General features: G+C 36.1%; 1 protein-coding gene and 1 long non-coding RNA gene across 2 annotated transcripts; both read left to right on the top strand.

The window, feature by feature from the left end:
- Window positions 1-1,723: 1,723 nt before the first annotated feature.
- On the top strand, window positions 1,724-22,087 carry LOC121421135 (DNA-directed RNA polymerase I subunit RPA43-like). The gene is made up of 4 exons (XM_041615792.1): window positions 1,724-2,042; window positions 15,126-15,267; window positions 17,494-17,684; window positions 20,232-22,087. Exons 1-4 carry the CDS (start codon window positions 1,810-1,812, stop codon window positions 21,217-21,219), a joined length of 1,554 nt encoding a protein of 517 aa, XP_041471726.1. The 5' UTR covers window positions 1,724-1,809; the 3' UTR covers window positions 21,220-22,087.
- LOC121421136 lies at window positions 2,196-4,839 on the top strand. Its single transcript, XR_005970944.1, has 3 exons — window positions 2,196-2,776; window positions 3,556-3,720; window positions 4,349-4,839. It is a non-coding gene; the product is annotated as an uncharacterized LOC121421136 (long non-coding RNA).
- Window positions 22,088-22,834: the final 747 nt, after the last annotated feature.

Genomic DNA, 22,834 nt, shown 5'->3' with positions numbered 1-22,834 from the left:
ATCATTTTTTTCTCAAAGTATATCTTTTTTCCAAATTACCACTTAATTCGTTTATCCACTATTATTATATTTTTATATAACTATCTCATAGTGCTAGCGCTTCGATCAGATAGTCGTTTTCTTTAATTTATCATTTATTTGAATTAATTATTACAAATAAATGCATGTAAGTACATTTGTATTATACTTTATGTTCTGTTGGAAATAGAATGGAATTTGAAATTGAATTTAATCTTATTTTGTGAGAATATTTCACAACTTCAATTTTCATGGATATAGCACCATTTAGAATCGAATCTTAATTGAAAGTAAATTTCTTAATTTTCTTCACGTAAAACAAAATCTTTATTGAATTTGCAGGTTGAATATTGCATATTGTATTCATATGTTTATTTGTTCACGCAGCATTTAAAAAAATATGAGGGATTTTTATGAAGATGGTGATTATATTTTCGGAGCCGGGAAGTTCACTCTGGCAATAAAAATTTCACCACTTAGTAAGCACAACCTTTACCCTTTTTCTGCCAGCTGGATCTGAGGACATAACTGAATCCGAACAAAAGTTTATATCAGACATCTCTCGCATTTTTTCACCAAGTTTTTATCCTTTAAAGTGGGTCTACATTTCATTTTTCATTGTGATACTTGTTTCTCCACACTTTTCCTAAGCTTGACAAAAAATGAAAAAATAAAAATAAAGCCTAAGCCATTTCATGTAAATCACAGCTAAGTGTAAAGCAATGTAATCACTGTGGCCTCGGTGTGTGGGGGAGTGGGGCGTAATGCAGCAATTCGAAGTGTTTTGGGCAAGGAAACAAGTTTTAAAAAGGTAAAAGATGTCTTCAAATCAATTCTACTAGCAAAATTCACATGTTCTTCATGATTAAGGTCTACTTTTATTCACATAACTACTTCAAAATTCTACGCAAATCATTTTTTCACTATCTTTGCAAAAGAAAGTGGTGCTCACTCAAGCAAAAATATTTTTCGACAGTTATATCGTCATTTGCTTAAATGGATCTCTACCAATAATGTGGAAAAATCTTCAGGATATTACAAATGTATATTTTACAGGATTTGTTTCTAAGTGTAAACTTTTTTTTTGATACGCACTGTATAAAGTCCATTACTTCCAATTTCTCGATATAATATGATATGAATACTGTATGTTTTATTATATAGTGTTTATGAAATGATGTGCTTACAAATGTGACCACCACAGAAATAAAATCAATCGCTCTCGCTCTCTCTCTCTTTTGGGTAGATGTCGGGGCTGCTCTGAATTAAAAAAAACACGCAGGAAAATGTATGTAGGCCTAATCACCAAGCTTCGGATATTCATATTTAATCAAGAGCTATGCCAGTCATTTTAAAATTGATACAGTGACCTGGCTAAAAGTTTGATTTTTTTCTGTCCCTCATCCCCCCCGGGGGGGGCACTGGGAACGATTTTTTTTTCTTAACAACGGTGATGGCTAAAATATTTTTTTAAAAAGCAAATATAAAAAGTTCTCTTTTCCAAATGAAGGTTAATATGGTTATGGAGAATTTTACAAGAAAAAAAAAAGTAAAAAAAAAATGTTTCGCATAAGATTTCTCCTGTTTAGTACACCTACCAACCAAATTTTCCAGGGGTGCTTCCAAGGACCATGCCCCCGGCATGCCCCTTCCCCTTTTTATATTTTCGTTATTTTTTCTTTTCTTTTTCGATTGAGTTAATGTAAGACACCGTATTCTACGGGAAGCATGTTGGCGTGGTCTTGCTCATGTCGGCACATTTTAGTTTTTAAAAACACATTCCTTGCTTAAATGTGTAATTTTACAGTGATTCATGATAATTCCGGACGTTCTCCTTCAAGAATGAGTAATGTGGAATTGTTCGGGATCTTCAAAAAGGCAGCAAAATTGACAAAAGATCCGTGCAATGGATGTTGCACTGTCGTGTCCCAGCGGCACTTCGCTCTCTCTCCCCGCTACCTCGGGCGGCTGAAGAAGGGAGCGATGGAGGCTCTGGAGTCGGAGATCGGGTATTATTCAGAAAGGTTTGTTTCTCTCATTTTCTTTACAAAGTAGCAAACAAAAACAAGGAATTATTATCCACAAAGACATCTTATTTTACTGTGTTTCCATGTGAGTAATATCCTGGTTTATTATATACATTTTAAACAAGTTTTAGACAAGCGCCGGTGGCCTGGTTAGGTACGCCACTGATAATTAAAATCTTCATCCAAATCTGTTGAAACTTACCTCAACATAAAGAAAATGTGTCACACATTACGATGATGCATTGATTAAGACATATGATGAAGAATAACTCAAGTTATGATTTTTTGAAAAAATTATTTCTAAGTATTGTCCATTCCGAACGAATTGTCGACCGTCGAGTATCACTTGCCACCGCGCATGCGCATTCGGGGATCGCCAATTCGGGGCGGAGATTTTACATCGCGCACAAGCGCTTCTCGCGGCATGGTGACGAAGCGTAAGAGCGCATCATTTGTGAATGAGATTGGTCATTTTCGCGGCGCTCATAAATATGCATGTGCGTTCACGATACGCATATTTGTTGTTTTGCAAGGATTGAGCGCCGGGTTTGTTGTTTTGCTGATCAGCTGGAGCAGACAGCTGATGATCGCTGGCATTGCAAAACAACCTGGCACAGTGTGCATGACGATTGATTTGAGACTTGAAGTTAATTTCACATGTTTTAACTAGATTATCTGAATTACAGTGCACAATTACGACATGGAAAACCATTGGGATGGATATCAAATATGTGAGTTGATAACATCGGTTTTGCATCTTTCTTTTTTCAAGTTTTTAGATCGATAATTTTTTCTTTCATTTTATTTTTTTTATCATTTCTTGTTTCTTGTCTGTCCACTGTATAATTGTTTGTAGATGTTAAATTTTTCTCTCCAGCACACTGATGCTTGAAAGTATGAAACAGAAAAATGCACCCACCCCTTTCATCCTTTCTCTCGAGCCCTAACAATAACATTAAAAATGACAAGAAACATAAGATATAGTTTTGACAAGTTATTGATGTCGTTTTTTTTAGTTTTTTTAGAGTGGCGAGGTGGGGGGGACGATGTAATTCCCATTTTTTTTCTAACCGTGACTTGATATCCTTGTCTTTACATGATTTCCTATGCCTGCTCAATCCTTGAAACTTCACACATTTTAAAAATATTTTTACAGATCCATAGTACGCCATACAGAACTTTTTTTTTAAAGGAGCTAGTCAATCGTACTCGGCTGATGAATGAATGCCACGAATTTCAACTTTATTATCATTAATTTTTATTAATTTTGTTATTAATTATGAATATTGTTTTTATTCTGTCAATTTACGTTTTCTTGATTTTTTTCTTCCTAAATCTTTTTATATTTTTTAAATTATGTCCAATCAAAATGCAATATCAATTTCTCCCATCTTAACTGACATTCTAGATTGACTTGGCTATGGATAAAAAAATATGTAGCAATATTCAAAGTAGACTATTAAACATGTGAGAAATTTCGACTTACCTTTCTGTTGTATTTTTTTCTCAGGGCTAAATTTGATTGCTCTTCTGCATCCAATGGCACCAACAACAGTATTATCAGAGATGCAACAAACCTTCATCTTTATTGGACTCCTCCATGTACATTACAAATATAAAAAGCGGTATCTTTCCCAATAGTCTCAACGTTGCATGCAGGTTGGGAAACATGATGGTAAGATGTATAATGTTTACTATTATAATATAAATATAAAGACAGAAGAAAGCAGGTCACATGCCACTTCTGCTCTTGTCATGTAATTTGTCTCTTTCTGACAATCATAAATTATGCTGTATTCCTCTTCGCTTTCATTGTATTTTTCAATATGTCCAGTCCCCCGTTTTCCTCTTCTTCCCATTTCTGTTTGAACATTTTCTTTAGAAGAACTTCAGGGTTATGCATTATCTCAACAACTGTAGGATGCATACATTCCTTATCAATCCCTTGTGTTAGGATGGACTTGAGTTCATCTACACAGCATTTCAATAATGCATGTTTGGATTTGATGTTGTTTACACATTCATAAAATCTGATTTGAGCTGTGAGCATCTTTTTTTGTTTTGTAACCGATTTGTCTTTGATTACTGTAAGTCTATCTGCTGTCCTAACTAGACCCTCTTTAATTACCTCCTCTATGATCTCAAGTTTGTCTCTCTGTTTTGTTTCCTTTTCTGTGAGTTCCTTTCTTCTCATTTTTTTCCTCTCCTGTACTTATTTCACAACACTTTGTTTTTGCTCCTCTAGCCTCACATTTTTCCCATTTTCATTGCATTCATTATTTTGTTTTCTCTTTCATCTACAGGAAATTTTTGTTGCCAGGAGGCTGTATCATTTGATGAAAACATCAGTTTAGATTCAACCTTACCCACAGAAATTTTAGGGGCCCTATGAAGCATTGCATCCGCTCTGCCAAACTGCCTCTCACCCGAGATATTTGTAGAACTACTCAGGACTGCTATTATTGGCCATGGTGTTATAAAAAGCCAACAATTTAGTTAATAATTTTCCTGTAATGAACATATAAATGTAGTTGGACAGTACACGTATACCAAAATCACTTGTACAGAAAGTATCATTCGTCTCCCAGCTAAAGTTGTGATGAACTAGCACTTAATAGATTTCTTATATTCATAACATTCATCATTCCAGTTCTTAATTGATATTTCAAAAGTTTAATATATCACTTTACATGCATCATATTGAGCTGTACACTGAATCTTGCTTCATGTCATTTGGGTTCATCTCTACATAATAACCCCCCCCCCCCAGCAATAGAAAAATGAAAATCTAATAAAATAGAGCTGCATGCAGTAGCGTACCTAGGATTTTCCACGGGGGGGGGGGGGAATGTGGGGCAAAATAATGCGCTCAAAAATTTAACAAGCAAAATAAAAAGGTCTTCAACCACAAATAAAGGATTTCGTACCAGAAAAAAAATGACACGCAATAGAAAAAAATGAAAGGTCCTAAGATTATGAAGTACATTTCGCAACAAAAAAAAGGTCTTAAACTTCAGAGGGGGCCACTGGTTTCTCATCGGGGGGGGGGGGGGCAATCTGCCCCTCCCATAGGTATGCTAGTGGCTGCAGGTCCACCCACCCGTCTGTATCAACCATTACCTCCAATAATAATAATAATGTACATTTATATAGCGCTTATTACAGTAGTTTCTAAGCGCAATGAGAATACCTCATTTTTAATTTTATTGAGCAACTTCATTAATACTGTTAAAATACCCAATTTATATTTTTATGTGAACCAATGCCAACAAGGAAAAAAAATAAATGAATACTTTCATATGTCAGTGTGGATTTGTCATTTCTTTTTAAAATTATTTTTAACATTCAGATCTGTATGTGTATCCTTTTTAACACAATGTTCCTTCTCTTCTCTACTGCATGTGGAAAATGTTTTTTACCCATACTTCCTTTATAAATCATGAAAAAATTACATGAATCTAAATAAAAATATTTAAACAGACATGCAAGAAAAAAAAGTATTAGTTTGGTGTAATAGAAAATGTTAGAAGACAGGGGGGATGAGATATATCAATTGCTTCTTTCTTGTCAATTTAAAAGCTGCAATTCACATTTGTGAATTATTAAGTAGTTGGTAGAAAAATTCCTGCTTAAAGTTGCAGTCTGAATGGAATGCAGGATCGCCAAGAACAAAGTCCAGAGGTAGAGGTGAGGTTGGTTTTTTTAAGGTGGTATTTTCGTCACCCTTTCTTGGAACCACAGATATTCGACGGCTCAGCCCCAGTCTGTTCATTGTTGGGCCCCTCGACTTCCAAGACTTCAGATCAGTAAGTATTGCCATGTTCAAATGGAGATAAGAAATTAATCTGAATGAAAATAAAAATATGAAAACAAAAGAAATAAGTAAATAAAATTAGATCTAGGCCACTCATTTTTTTAAATAATAAAATTAAGGTCTAGTAAAAAGAAATTGTGTCACGAATTTTCAACAGAATATAATCATCAAGTAATAAATGAAGACTAAAATAAATTGCCTAAAATTAGGTTCGAGAAGATTCAGAAAGTTGGTTGCGTCATTTGCCATTTTTTTCAGTATTCTATTCAATCAAAATGAATGTGTGAGTGTCAGTGTGAGATATATTTCTGATTTCTACATTTGTGTCTGTGGTTTTGAATTCCTAATTTATAAAAAGGAAAAAGTTTTTTTTAATCAAAGAAATACCAGACATATCACGGTAAGCGGTCTGCTACACAAATTCCAATGCGCGGGACTACATACCGCGGGCAACCAAAAACCCTAGCAGCCGCCGTAAATTAGCCCGCGAAACGCGTCGCCAAACTTCAAACAAGATCCCGCGAAACAAATAGCAAGGGTGTTTAACACTCGGCGGTGGCAAATGGTGGCAAGAAATGCTGCCATGAATGAGGTATGAAATGAAAGCTTACGACTTCAATTTTCGAGTAGCATATGTACTTTTAGCGTAATATGTCTGATATTTCCATGAAAATAACATACAATGATGATTTGATGCATAAACTGTACTTACAGACTGTTTTAGAGCAATTTTTGTTCCGATCTCGATCCTCCGTCGCAGGAGCTAACCGTGCAGTATAGCTGAATGCATTGGGAAGATGATGTCATCGTTTTCATTCCCATTGATATAAGTTTACTATCCTAGACAGGAGACTCAAATAGGGCTTGCCGTTATTGCTCGCACCGGCCCCCGAAGCAGCTTGTCGCCATTTTCGTACGCGAAAATGATGACACGAAAATCGCGCCCTCTCGCGCTAGAGTAGCGTACCTAGCCTGGTGCGCTGGGCATGAAATTGAATGTCATTGACATTGTCATATCAGACAGAATTTCCAGAAAACAACAAAATCAGACACACTTGTAGCTCGTGACATGAGCTGAGCTAGATCTACCCAAGGCCCTCGCTGCCGTTGAGTACGCGTGGCGCTTGCGCCACGCGTAATTCAATTTTGGAGATTTAGCGCCACGCGTAAATCATTCCATCGATGAAGCGCCACGCCTAAAAAAATAGCGCCACGCCAAATTCTGCGAGCGCCACGCCTGAATTGCTCGAAGCATTTTCTACCTCCATGCTCGAAGCAAGCGCCTGGCTGACCGCTACCGGTATACCATGCATCCCAAACCCGGGGATGCCAGCGCTAGCGCGCTGCACCCCGCTCACCACAGCACTGACTGACTGAGCACACCGCCCTGACAGTGTAGGCATGGCGGTTTTAGTGAGCATGTTTACGTTATTTGCCTGCATGACGAGCTACATGTGGTATAGCCAGAGAGCAACACATTTTCTAACAGAGGTACAATGTACACACACAATCAGTGACTGAGAAAGAATGTATTGCTATGAATTCAGTATCCTCGAAGTCTGTGCATGATCTAGTATTTCAAAATTAATTTTTGATGATTGTTTTGAGTGACTTGATAAAGAATTAACTCCATCAAATGTTATATGTATGATTTTGTTTACCCTTATTTTCCGACCTACCTTTTTCATCGTTGTCAAGTTTCACAATTACAGGATGTTTGTGTTTTTTCTTAATCATATGGGCCAATAGATTGGCGCGGTTCCAAAATTTTGAGGGGGTGGTTGTGTCTCCTAAATTAGACGACCTCTCTCCATTATAAAAATAATAAAAAATGCCATCATTCATAGAGGAATTTTGCCCCCCCCTGAAAAATGACAAGCAAATAATAAAAGTCATCAATTCCAAACTTGTTTTGTGTACATGTATGCACGCACCCCACCCCTGGATCCGCGCCTGTCTGTTATAATACACCTGATATTTTATTTTCATTTTCATTTTTTAATGACTTAAATTGATTGAAATATTCTTATGTCACAATCTATAATTTTTCTTTCTTTGATGGTACCCATGACGCTAATGAAATATCATATGTAATGAACACTCACAAAATAGAAAACGCCAACTGAATTCATACACGCAGTTGGCGTTTACAAGGTAGTACATGGGTCATTTGAAAAAAGTTCCTATTTTTTTTCTAAAGTGTATAAATACAAAGAAAGTCGAAGTTGCAATTTTTAGTGTTAGTGGTAAATGGTATTCGATGGTTGAATGTTATTTGAACTGATTTATGAATGTGTAATATTTGGGACTTGGGTTGAGGTGAGGTTTTGGTATTTTTTTTACCTGCACGAATTGTCAAATCAATCTTGAAACTGAAAGATATGCCTTTGTTTACAATTATTAGGGTGAAAAGTTGGATAATTGTAATTTTTTTTCAAGCAAAGATAAAAGTTATACAATTTTTTTTATATGTGTTTGACAGAAATTGCAATGTTTGAAATAAGTTGAAATAGTTTTTACCAAAGTTAGGCAATCATAATAGATCATGAATGCCAATATTTTCCATGTTCTTACCATTATATTTCATGTCTCACAGTTGTGCTAAAACGGGCCAACATTGAATAAATCCCAAAATACATCATCATGAATGCTCAAGAAACCTCGATATCTAAGCAATATTCCCTCAAAGTCAAATAAGCTTTGTCTCGCCTTTGCGTCGCCTTTGCGTATTTGATCTGACGGTATTTTCCACCCCCCCCCCCACACCTCCCATCTAGAATGAAAACCCCAGACAACACAAGTATCAGATTTCTGATGACCATGTGGTTCTCGATCAAGATTGCGCAATTTGTACTTTTCCGTAAACAAAAGGGATGGGATGGGAGGAGGGTTCGTGAAAGGGGCTAGTCTACGTTTTCAGTCGGTTCTAAAATGTCAAACTACCAAAATGCATATTCTTCAGTAAACTATACATGTATTCAAAATAAGGAATAGTTGGATGAAACTAAAAACGTTTGCATTAAATATAACTGGAAATTGTCCATAATTGAATTTGAACCACGACTGGTACTTTTATTAATCATATCGTGCTATCATTGATTTCTTGCCAATAAGGCAAGCCTCCAATTTAAGACTAGCAAACAAACTATACTTGTCCAAAAGAATGATGAAAGATGGAACGTAATTTTCTCAATATGGAAGAGATAAACAACTCGGGGGGGGGGGGTAACTCTGAAATAAAGTATATACAAGGATATCAAATTGAAAAATATATAGCATACAATAAGATCAAAAGTGGCAAAATATGTCATGCTAAATATATTATTCAATTTGATTTATTCAATCTAATTACATATGGTATCCTGTTCCAAACTCTTAATAAAAGAAGTTCAACTTGTTAGAACAGAAATAAAGAACAATAGTAGAGGAATAAGCATGGAAGAAAAGATGGAATGGAGGAGAGACCACTCAGACCAGCATGGAGAATGGCTGCATTGTGCTCTGATTCAAGGAAAGTCAGATGAACTGATGCCGAAAGGAGGGACATATGGAGTTGGAAATTGGTACCAAAAAAAATTCTGGGGGGGGGGGCGTGTTATCATCTACCAATACAGCAGACCAACTGCTCACACAATCCACACACAAATTACAGCGCAAACATGTGGTGTCACTCAATGGTCAGAAGAATTAAAAAAAAGTTTTACGACCCTCGTAACTTACTCGCCACATCGAGCCTGGGGATCCACTTGTGTAGATAACTTGATCGACTGTAAATAAAATGTAACCTACGAAAATCCTGGGGGACAAGCTGTCCTTATCTGACCTATAGTCAAAACACTGAGGCTAATCATTTGTACGAGAGCCAAACCAGAGAAGAAAGGGAGATCATAACAAAATGTATATAAAACTAATTCTAAGCCATTAATACACGAAAACAATTCTAAAACATTCTAAATCGATCGTTATTCTGAGATTTTTGTGACTTATGTTCGAGAACGGGATTTCATAACGAAATGTATATAAAATATATTTTTACTTGTTAGCACAGTTCTCAAAACATTTTTCAAAATGTTCCTGATTGTCCGTACATCTGAGATATTTACGACTTCTATTCTGTTTTATTTCCCTTTCCACCTTGTCTAAATAATATTATGCCATTTATATTTCTTTTTGGAGAACGTGATTCATAACGAAAAGTATATAAAATATATTTTTACTTGTTAGCATCTCAAATCAATTTTAAAACGTTCCTGATTGTCCGTTTAGTACTAGTAGTCTGAGATATTTAGGACTTCTTATTTCTATTGTTTTATTTTCCATTCCACCGTTCCTTTTAGAGAACGGGATTTCATAACGAAAGGTATATAAAATATATTTTGGTAGCACCTCAAATCAATTTTAAAACGTTCCTGATTGTCCATTTAGTAATCTGAGATATTTAGGACTTCTTATTTCTATTGTTTTATTTTCCATTCCGCCGTTCCTTTTAGATAACAAAAGTTACATAAAATATATTTTGGTAGCACCTCAAATCAATTTTAAAACGTTCCTGATTGTCTGTTTAGGAATCTGAGATATTTAGGACTTCTGTTTTATTTTCCTTTCCGTCGTTCCTTTTGGAGGACGGGAGTTCATAACGGAAAGTATATAAAATATACTTTTGCTTTAATTGCTTGTGAGCACCTAAGAACAATTTAAAACGTTCCTGGCTGTCCGCTTAGTAATCTGAGATATTCACAACTTCTGTTTAATTTTCCTTCTATTCTGTTTTATTTTTCTTACCACCGCTCCTTTTGGAGGACGGGAGTTCATAACGGAAGGTATATAAAATACATTTTTACTTGTTAGCACCTCAAAACAATTTTAAAACGTTCCTCGTTGTCCGTTTAGTAATCTGAGATGTTTAAGATTTCTATTCTGTTTTATTTTCCTTTCTACCATCATCTAAATAATATTATGTCATTACATTTCTTTTTGGGGAACGGGATTTCATAACGAAAGATATTTTTACTTGTTAGCATCTCAAATCAATTTTAAAACGTTCATGATTGTCAGTTTAATAATCTGAGATATTTAGGAATCTTATTTCTATTCTGTTTTACTTTCCTTACCGCCGTTCCTTTTTGAGGACGGGAGTTCATAACGAAAGGTATATGAAATATATTTTTACTTGTTAGCACCTCAAATCAATTTTAAAACGTTCCTGATTATCCATTAAGTAATCTGAGATATTTAAGACTTCTTATTTCTATTCTGTTTTATTTTCCTTTCCGCCGTTTCTTTTGGAGGACGGGAGTTCATAACGGAAGGTATATAAAATATATTTTTACTTGTTAGCACCTCAGAACAATTTTAAAACGTTCCTGGATGTCCGTTTAGTAATATGAGATATTTAGGACTTCTTATTCTTATTCTGTTTTATTTTCCTTTCCGCCGTTCCTTTTGGAGGACGAGAGTTCATAACGGAAGGTATATAAAATATATTTTTACTTGTTAGCACCTCAGAACAATTTTAAAATGTTCCTGGATGTCCGTTTAGTAATCTGATATAATTAGGACTTCTTATTTGTATTCTGTTTTATTTTCCTTTCCTCCGTTCTTTTTGGAGAACGGGAGTTCATATCGGAGGGTATATAAAGTACATGTATTTTTTAAATTTAATTAGCGGCTCAAATCAATTTTAAAATGTTCCCGATCGCCCGTTTAAGCAGCGCGCATGCGCGCGCATGTATCTTTTGCGCGCGTAATGCGCGCGCAACGGCGCGGCCAGACGCTAAATTTGGGTGTTGGAAAATATTATCAATTCTGAAAAATGCGCCACGCGTAATTCCTTACTTTGCGAGAGCCCAAAATTAGGCCTGCTTTTAGCTTTGGGCTTTGCTTAGACAGCTGGCAGCCATCTGTTTCGAGGAGTTTTTAAACATTTTTTAATTTTTTAAATTTCTCCTCGTACACAGACGGCTCGCTATCGTGTAGCCACCATTAAGGTAAGGGAACTTACAATGCAAAATCCCCCCGTCAGGGCTCTTCAATTTTTGTCTTTAATCAATCAAAATTAACGCAACCGAAATGCAAATTAATATTCCCTCTTGGCATTAATTGCCCCAAAACAGGGAAAATTCAAGTTAAAAGGAACAAAACAGTGACTTATCTCAGCTGTTGCGCAACTTCACTTCCTGTTTTATCCGAACTTATAATACATAAACATATGGCCATTGAGTCCCCTGTACAGATCGCGCTAGAACTTTGGTCTCTGTATTTGGTGAGTGAAGCCAACAGAGTTAGCTCAGCTGAACAACCAACATAACAGAGACCGAAGCTTTTGGTCTAGGCCACTCATGGTTTCAAATCGTTTCGTGTGTGAAGGATTCATATGCACCTGGTGCACGCGAATCTTTCACACCCTTTTTACTAAAATAACTATGACTTTACATCGTAGCTAAGAATTATAATTACGCTTTGACACCGAACCATATGGATTGTTTGTTGAATTCTCTTTGCTGTTTTTTTAAATAAAATAAGAGCATTTTTCGTGATCTTCACGTAGATGCCTCTGGATCAGCGTTGATATCAACTTTTGCCTAAAGAGGGAGCGCGATATTATTTAAAGCCGGTAGGCACTTAAGAACCAAGTTTGAAAGGATACTCGTAAAACTATGTCACTCTCGCCGATGAATAATCATTAGATCGTGGTCGTGCGTGTTCAATACACACTGAGTGCATGCATGCAGAGAGTTTGTATTGAACACGCACGACCACGATCTAATGAATATTCATCGCGAGAGTGACATAATTTTACGAGTGTCCTTTCAAACTTGGTTCTTAAGTGCCTACCGTACCTTTGTTTACGGTGTTGCAAGCTAGCTGCATTCTAGGCGATCAGCATTATTTTCTTGCTTGTTCAATCCACTTTTGTCATCATCTTGTCAAAAGATGGCGTACTTTACCAATAAGTATACACATGAAATGCAACCTGTTGATTTTTGGTACAATTTCCTATTATGCGCTGACGACTTGAATTGAGAATGTTCGATACGAAAAATTGCTTTTCGATTGTTGTTTGCGTACTTTCCACCACAGTATTAAGGACGGATCGAACGGAGTATCCTGGTTGAGACGTGGAGGTAAGCGATAAAAACACTTTTATAAATAATTTCCAATTCAATTTTAAAACAAATTTAAATCATTAAAAAAAGAATTCCATAGTGGAGAAATACTGAAACGTTTGGCGTTTTCATTCCCTCACATTCGTGTGATGAATGAAAACGTCAAAGTCCACTATGAAACCACATGCGTTGTGCGAGGTTAGTATTACTAACCTCGCTTTGCCTAGACAGCTGGCAGCTGTCTGTTTTGACATGTTTGACAGTAGAGGCGCACAGCCAACGGGAGACTCTCCAATAGGGGAGATAATCTCCCGTATTGGAGACTTGCTTTGCAAAAGAAACAACACCAACAAAAGCATGATTTTTTCCACCAAAAATTTTGTCTCACTGAGGTCAGAAGCCCATTTTTTTTGTGTGTGGATGACAACAAAAATCCTTATCAAAACAAAATTAGACCAAAATAAAAAAAATATTTAGTTTTCGCCTGTAATGCACCAAAATGGGAAGACATGAACTCAAAAGGGAAAAAAAAGTGGCTTACTTTGGCTGTCACGCAACTCCCACTTCCCTGGTTTATCTGAATTTAATACATAATCATATTGTTGTGTTGGGGTGGGATCTTACCAGACTTAAAATGAGACGAAGCAATACAAAGCCTATACAGTTTATTTATACATTTATTGAAGATGATAACTAACTTGATGATGATGACAAATAATACAGGAACATGAGTAAGTCTGATGGTGACTATACTCTCTAAACTCCAATCTCTAATCTATCTGTATGCTGGAACAATCTGTAAAGTAATCTGCAATCTCTAAGTCTAACCAATCTGCATTCTGTAATAATCTCTAACAATCTAATACCCCTTTCATAAACCCAATTACTACTCTTAGGCGGCTAATTGGAGGATAGGTTTATGAAAAGGGTATAACAATCTGATTTGGGTTCAGAAGTGAACCCCTTTTATATTGGTCTGGTCTAGACTCTTTACGATCAAACAGGTGTTGGTCAACCTTGGACGCTTGACCAAAACAATCTGTACGCCATAACTTTACTCTGAATTGGGGAGTTGACCTTTTAGGGAGAACATGAAATGTAGTGAATAAGAAACCCATAAAATGTGTGTGCGTCAGAAGTTTAGCTGGAAGGAGAATGAGTAATACTTTCTAATGAAAGTTGGAGCTGGTATACTTCCTGTAGAAGTATTGATTAAGTATTGATTATGTACTGTTATAATATTGAATATGTGAGATATGTCTTATCATCACATAACAATATGGCCCGGGGGGCCACTTACATTGACGAGTGGATACCATGCGCGACCAAAAAAACACGTAAAAAGGATGTCCTTTTCACGATAGGGCACGTTACGTACGTAACGTGAAAAGGGTGCCAAAAACACAAAAATAATGAAAAAAGGGTATCTATTTCGCTAGTAAAATTACGTGTTTGGGGTCGAATTTGTGGGGATGATAAAACAAAATTAAAATGTTTTATAAAGGATGTCCTTTTTGCCCCAACACTACGTGTTTAGAGTCCTATTTGCGCGAGGTGTAGAAGGTGGGGTCGTACTAAACCAAATAAGGTAAAGCCGACAACCAAAGGACCCGTAACAATAAAACATTCCTTTACTTGTTTAGGGGTTAATTTCAGGAAATATTTGCCAAGAGTATCGTTTTGTTTCCAATACTTGTTAAGGGTTAGGTTTCACACGCCAATACTTGTTAAGGGGTGCATTTTCAGAATATGGAAATTACGTGTTTAGGGTGCTTTTCGAGACCCCATGGTCGCGCATGGTATCCACTCGTGAATGGAAGTGGCCCCCCCGGGCAATATGGCCATTGAGTCCCAGTACAGATCGAGTTAGAACTTCGGACTCTGTAATTTGTTAGTGTAGCCAACAGAGTTCAGCGGAACAACCAATATAAGACACCAAAGCTTTTGGTCCAGGCTTTGCCTTGCTCAACTTTTTTTAAAGCAGAATTCAGAATGAGCTGAGTCTGACTCTGAGACAATGACGATGCGATGCTTTTATGCTTGTTGGATATTTCTCTTTTTGTTCATATCAACTTTTTGTTTTAGTGGACTTGTCCTTTAATGTTGCCAATTTAAAAAAAAAAGCCTAATCTAATTAATCATTTTCCTTAAATCTTGCAGCCTTGGTGGTGTCCCCTTGGCGTACTGCAATCTGCAACTTCTTCAGCAAACCGGCAACATTCTTGATGATCAACCTTACATTCATTTCAATGTTTCCTTCAAGGCAGTCATCTTCAAACCTTCCCTTGGATCCATCTTGAAAGTAAGACCTGTTTCACAAAACTTGTTACAATAACAAATCCTTCAATCTGATTGGCTGATAGTGAATTTCGTATAGAAATTGTGCATTTGTTATTATATAAAGTCTGTATGAAATGGGACCCACAGCTTCAGAAAACCTATGTTATTAGTGCATTTTTCTATTGGGTCTACTATGTGTCTTGAGAGTATTAAAATTGGTAGGGTTTCACAGAATTCAAAACAAGTTAAAATGATTTTATTTTTACTCCAAGAGACCTGTATATAGTAAATGCAGTGTAGATGTGTGTGCAATATACCTGCAGTGTAATCCTCATTCCTCATGATGATTAGAATTTTAACAAAATAATTTTTGTCTCACCTGCGAAGCAAAGTGAGACTATAGGCGCCGCTTTTCCGGCGGCGGCAGCGTCAACATCAAATCTTAACCTGAGGTTAAGTTTTTGAAATGACGTCATAACTTAGAAAGTATATGGACCTAGTTAATAAAACTTGGCCATAAGGTTAATCAAGTATTACCGAACATCCTATTAGAGTTTCATGTCACATGACCAAGGTCAAAGGTCATTTAGGGTCAATGAACTTTGACCATGTTGGAGGAATCAACATCGAAATCTTAACCCGAGGTTAAGTTTTTGAAATGTCATCATAACTTAGAAAATATATGGACCTAGTTCATGAAACTTGGACATAAGGTTAATCAAGTATCACTGAACATCCTGCATGAGTTTCACGTCACATGACCAAGGTCAAAGGTCATTTAGGGTCAATGAACTTTGGCCGAATTGGGGATATCTGTTGAATTCCCATCATAACTTTGAAAGTTTATGGATCTGATTCATGAAACTTGGACATAATAGTAATCAAGCATCACTGAAAATTTTGTGCAAGTTTCAGGTCTCATGATTAAGGTCAAAGGTCATTTAGGGTCAATGAACTTTGGCCGAATCGGGGGTATCTGTTGAATTACCATCATAACTTTGAAAGTTTATTGGTCTAGTTCATTAAACTTGGACATTATAGTAATCAAGTATCACTGAACATCCTGTGTGCGTTTCAGGTCACATGACCAAGGTCAATGAACTTTGGCCGAATTGGGTGTATCTGTTGAATTTCCATCATAACTTTGAAAGTTTATGGATCTGATTCATGAAACTTGTACATAAAGAGTAATCAAGTATCACTGAACATCCTGTTCGAGTTTCAGGTCACATGATCAAGGTCAAAGGTCATGTAAGGTCAATGAACTTTGGCCATGTTGGGGTTTTTTGTTGAATAACCATCATATCTCTGTAAGTTTATTGGTCTAGTTCATAAAAAGTGGACATAAGAGTAACCATGTATCACTGAACATCTTGTGCGAGTTAGAGTAGTATTCAAAGTGAGCACTGCTGCTACATGTATATTGAACCGCGTGATGCAGGTGAGACGGCCAGAGGCATTCCACTTGTTTAATATTATCATCATCATCCTGACATCCTCATCATCATCATCATCATCATCATAGTCATTATCATCCTGATCATCATCATCCTCATTATCATCCTCGTCCTCATCATCATCAATATCACTATCAAGCTACCATCTTACAATGTGTCTTGAGAGTATTAAAATTGGTAGGGTTTCACAGAATTCAAAACTGGGCGTTGTGGCGTGCGCCTGTAATCCAAGCTTTGGGGAAGTTACAAATTGATGCAGAGGTTCGAGGTTCGAGCCCTGGTCACGTCTTTCGGATGGTGACGTTAAAGGTGGTCCCAGGCATAAATAATCATATCTGATTGATACACGTCTGACAAAACTCAAATACACACACACTTACATTCATAATGCCAAGTCTGTGAATCAGTTCAAAACCCTACTCAAAACCTACCTGTTTAATAGATGATTCACAGTTGTTGGTCGGTCAATTGGAGGTGCACACCAGTTTCTATTTTTTTATTATTAGTATAGTTTCATTAGCTGTGTCATATTTTGTTTTAAATCCCAAGTACAAACAATAAACTGAACACAGTGTGCTTAGAAACACCAGTAGTTAAGCTCCTTAAAAATCATCGTCATCACCACCACCACCATCATTTTCATCATAATCATCACAATCATCATCATTATAATCACTGTTATCGTAATTATCACCACGTTTATAATTATCATTAATATCATCATTATTAATTTCATCCTCATCATCATTATAGTTATTATTTTATATCATTTTCTATTTATTCCTTCACAGTGTGTGGTTAACGAGCTTGCAAAGGATCACGTCAGCTGCCTGGTTCATAACTGGTTCAATCTTTCACTCCCTCTCCGGGGTTCAGACGCTGAGGAGAGGTTACCTAAAGGGTCAAAGGTCATGGCAAAGGTCACCAAGATTCAAGCAAAGAATGGGATCCTCGCAATCCAGGGTACTCCAACAGAAGAAAGGTATGATATAAAATTAAGCTATTTGGTAATTAGCATTTTAGCAAGATTTTGCAATGGCCTCTCTGTTTTCTTTAGCTTCATATATACTCTACTAATTTTTTTTTGAAAGAGGATGTTACAAATTTGTCTGGAATGCCAATCAGTAATATTAAACTCTATAAAAGGATTTACTGCATAGACCAGGTGACATAACATAGAGGTTATGTTAATTAACAATTTGGAAAGCTTCTGTTACATTGTCCACTTTGAACTACTTATTAATTGACTATTATTTGGCTTGTTGCCAAATAGCACACATTGCTGAAACACTTTGTTGTTATTTTTGTGGGCTAATAAGCATCTTTGCAGGCTGATGTTGCAATTTTGCACATTCGTACAATTAAATTAAACAATTGTAATAATTAGCTTTCTCCCGTACCTTCAAATTAGATAAGTTAATAAAAGGTAATAGTTCTTGGATAACATCTACATAATAATAATATTATCAATGACACAATATGAAAATATTGAATTAAAGAAATAGATGTGAAAACAATAATCATTGTTATACCCCCGAGATTAATTCAGCATGCAAAGAATAAGCATATGAATGATCATGCTCATCTCAATGATTTGAATAGCACTCTTCTTGTTCCGCCAATGACCTCCTACTGATGGGCAAATTGTAATTACAAAAATGGCTTCTCATGCAATGTTTATATACTCATACAAATGTTTCTACACATACAAAATTACTACCCTAGTTTTAGTAATGATAATAATAATAATAATTATTAACCCTAAATAGACTGGGCTATTTCGACGCCTAAAAAGACTGGGGGGGGGCTGATTCAGCCCCCCCTTATGATCTCAGCCGTTGATCGCGCGATCGCGACGAAAATTGGCACACGCGTTACCCATGGCATTATCTACAAAACTGTAACATCAAATTCGGCAAAAAATCTCATGTCTCATTAATTATGCTAATTTATGCGTAAAATCGTAAGTTTGCTCTAATTAATAAAATAATGCCCCTGAAATGCTAATTTTTGTTTCACATACTCTAGATAGGCATCTGATCAAATTGATTTTAAAAAAATTTCAAAATCAAATTTATTTTCTTATGTATTCTATTGTTTTCTAAATTTCTTATGTATTTCTTTGTTTTTCGACTTTTTGTTTTTTATTGTTTTTTCAATGGAAATTGTTGGGGACTTTATTTTGACCATAAACAAGATAAAATTAATTGATTTTAAGCAGTAAAAGGAAAAATAATGAAACATTTATGAATTTTGGCTAAGAACACTATTTGCATTGGATTTGTACACAAATTCACGTTTTTGAGTAATTTTGGGTCTGCATGCACTTACGAAATGCTGCGTAATTTTGGAACCGCGTACCCGGGGGTCACAATTTTGGTCTCAAAAGTTGCGCGAGACTTGAAAGTAAAAAGTCAGCGAGCGACGTGGTCAAAAAATTTCGCGCAGCGGATTTATCGCGAAAAATGTCGAGGGGGGGCTGAATCAGCCCCCCCCCCAGTCTTTTTAGGGTTAAACTTATATCGTGCCAAATCCACTCTGTAGAGTGCTCAAGGCGCTTTTTAGGAAATTATAAAAGAAATTAAGAAGATTTGTTTTGAGGTAATGTTTGAAAGTAAGAAAGGGTAGTTTTGGGGACAAGATGGTCTCACCAGGGGTTGTTTCATGGAGCTATAAAGTTATATAAGATTTTACATTGAGTGCAAAATCAGATTTCAAATGATTTAGATTCTCATCAGCAAACATGGAAAAACAATCTTTTTCTAAATCACAGTTCCTGTTGTTCAAATTCACAAGTATCTGAATACAAAGCTTTATTATTGTTATCAATAATTTTGTTACACTTTGTTGAAATACCAATACAAATTTTTGGTATCTCATTTTAAAGCAAAGAACATGTTACCTATTTTTGTTAAAGAGAAATGCCAATAGTTGCAGTAAACAGTGATTTCATGAGAAAGTCTGTAAAACCAGGCTTAATTGTCAGTACATCATCGAGGATGTAGATCTGGTACAGTCACATAACCTGAACTTTGTGAAATCTTGAAATCTACGCTAGAAATATTCACACTGAAGATCGCTAACATAGATAAGCGCTCGTGGGACAGTGTATTATTATTGCTTTGAATGTCGTGCCCGACGCTTGACCCGAATCCTGTGCTTATTTGCTAATTTCTCAGCAATTACACAATTTCTTCCAGAATCCTTTGGCACATGTTCTTTATTTATACAAACAACATTTTGGTGGTCATTTCATTGGATTCTGTACGAACTCATTTTGATATCGTTACCAAAACTGGCATTTACCTTTAAGTTTCACTTGTAACCTAACTAATAAGTAGATGACCTCACCCCCCCCCCCCTTTGGAATATACTCTGAGACAATTTGAAAAAAAGGGTTTAATACAAATAATTCCAGCTAAGAAAGAGGTATTATGGATGTCAATATTTACGTTTAGATTTCTCTTTTCTGCAATGTGTTTACAGAATTGTCCTAAATACAAATATTATTTTCTGTTTGTATTGTCAGGTTCTCAGATTTGCCGCTTGTGGACCCATTAAAACAGGATGTTTCTGATGGCGAAGGTGCAGAAGATACCGCAATGGAGACAGATGCTCCTGAGAAAAGAAAACATGACAGTGGTTTCATAAGCGACCCAGAAAACAGTGCAAAGCTCCCTCTAGAGTCGACAAGTGAGAATGATGGAGAGAATGTTGGAAAGAAGAAGAAAAAGAAGAGGAAAACTGAGGATAGACAGATGGATGACATCGTTGTTAAAGTAGAACCAGATCTTGATGTTAGTGCTGACGGAGGGATGGAAGGAATTATTGAAGGAGAATGTATAGAGGGAAAGAAGAAGAAAAAGAAAAAGAAGGATAAAAAAAGGGGAAATGAGATGAACGATTCATTATTAGAGACGACGATGAAGAAGGAGCCAGGCTGGTCACTGGATGAGGATAGTACTAACGTCGTTGATGATGGATCGAACGTAGAGCAAATCTTGGAGAAAAAGAAGAAAAAGAAAAAGAAATCAAACATGGATGGTGATGTGGAAAGCATCGTTGTGAAGACAGAGGTCATTGATCCAGAAGAATTAATCGACGATGTAAGTCAGTCGGGCAAAAAGAAGAAGAAAAAGAAGCACAAAGAGAGGGTATCTGAGAATTGTGATCATAATATGAGCAAAGCCGTTGAACCTACCAGTGAAATCAGAATCAAGATAGAGCCAGGATCGGATGATGATCAGATGAGAGAAAAGAAAGTGAAAAGTAAAAAGCATAAGCAAAGACACATTGACCATCAAATATCAGAATCTGATGGTGAGAGTGAAGGACAAATTGAAAAGCAAAACAAATTGAAGAGGAAACACAGTGATGTGTTCTGCAATGTGAACGGAGGTGGTGATCATGGTGAAAGGACTACACAAAATGAAATACATGGGACTAATGAAGGAATTGACAGTGTTCCCAAGAAGAAAAAGAAGAAAAAGAAACACATTAAGGAAGAGGTCATATAAAACTGGTCTGTTTTATCAAAGTAAAATATATTACGAAACAACCCAAATTCATTTTGATGTCTTCCATTTCTTGCACTCTCTAAAGGCAAGTATGAACTAAAATTAAAAAATGTCTTTCGTGATTTTAAAATACACACGGCTGTCCATCCACTTGAGTACCAAGTTTTCCATGATAAGATAAACTGAATTAATGGAATTCTAGAAGAAATGGAATTCACAGAAATTCACAAAAAGCACAATTTTCAGGCAAATAATTTGAGTTACCAAATATGCATTGAAAATCATGAAAATCAAACCAAATTCCCATACACAAAATTCAGCATGAGTGCCTCTGTTATTAGCCTATAATCTAGGTGAACACTGGAGCTCATGTCTTTGCTGTTTTACTCAACTAAGCAAAAAGTCTGATGTGACAAGACCACAAACAGTGACTGCATCTATTTGTAGTCTTTCACATTAGACTCATAGCAGGGGTCCGTTGCAGAAAGAGTTGCGTTTAAACGCAAGTCAAAAAATCAATCGCAAGTCCCAAATGCGCGCTGTTGATTGGTTGAAAATCAAGTTGCGCATGATTTTTAGACTTGCGATTGATTGCAACTCTTTCTGCAACGGGCCCCTGGGGAAAGATAGCTACAGTATCCATCTAGATTATAAGCTACTGTCACAATTACATATCTCACACCAAATGGTGGAACTGTTCAAACTTATAATCGGGTAATAATGGATAATTTTCTTGAAAATGTCAGAAAGCTGGCCAACTTCAATTTTTGAAGAAATATGATATTTATATAATCTTTCTTGCATAGATACATGTGTAAATTATGTATTACGCCATTTAGCAGAACAGTGAATAAAGTGCCTCACAACCAAATTTATCATTGACTGGCCAAATATCACATTTATTGAGTGTTTCAACCTTTTTTGGGGGGATACAGAAATATTGTATTCCTTGGGGAATACTGTGGTACATTGAATTATCAGACATGCTCCTTTGAAAAAAAAAGTTGTATGATTGTTCTTTCCTTACTCCCCCCCCAAAAAAAAAAAAAATTGTGGGCTACATTGAATTATTTAAAAAAATGCAAATTTTTAGGTAGATTTGCCACTTTTTATTCCTATTTCACCCCTCCTTACTCATTATTTTTGCCACTCCACTTATCTCTGCCTCCTTTTTATCACCTTCCCTTCCCATCTGTGGCTGCCCCCAATCTCATTTTGGCAGCTTCCCGCGCCCCTTGTGGATGCGCGTTTTTTACCTTATTGTCTACGCGCTGCGCTAATTAGTTTTAAGTCTCTTTACCAGTGATTCTTCCGATAATTAAAGATAATTCTTTGTTTTTACATTATTTGAATTGTTAATCGAACGAATTGGATCATAATTCTTGTGTATAATAGTAGTTTATATTTTCCAACACTTTCTCGGTCTAACTTGCCAATTCAGTGTAATTATAAAACATATTTTTCTTGATTATATTTTTATGATATCAATGCGCGCAAAGTGCCATGACAACCCAAAATAACTATTTTCTTGATTTTGTCACTTTGCTGTTATTTGACCTATAGAAGGAGGCCTTTGTTTACGGCTCCTCTGCAAAATCTGTTATAACATTTACTG

This window comes from Lytechinus variegatus, chromosome 9 (assembly GCF_018143015.1).
Source record: "Lytechinus variegatus isolate NC3 chromosome 9, Lvar_3.0, whole genome shotgun sequence".
Classification (NCBI taxonomy): domain Eukaryota; kingdom Metazoa; phylum Echinodermata; class Echinoidea; order Temnopleuroida; family Toxopneustidae; genus Lytechinus; species Lytechinus variegatus.
The sequence above is the reverse complement of the archived record's forward strand: the minus strand, read 5'-3'. Positions and strand labels throughout refer to the sequence as shown.

What these genes read in the sequence shown, in the direction of transcription:
- LOC121421135 (XM_041615792.1), top strand. Translation starts at nt 1,810, where the DNA reads ATGTGTAATTTTACAGTGATTCATGATAATTCCGGACGTTCTCCTTCA. An exon ending in ATCGGGTATTATTCAGAAAG is followed by an intron (nt 2,043 to 15,125) that starts GTTTGTTTCTCT and finishes TAAATCTTGCAG; the next exon opens with CCTTGGTGGTGTCCCCTTGG. An exon ending in CCCTTGGATCCATCTTGAAA is followed by an intron (nt 15,268 to 17,493) that starts GTAAGACCTGTT and finishes ATTCCTTCACAG; the next exon opens with TGTGTGGTTAACGAGCTTGC.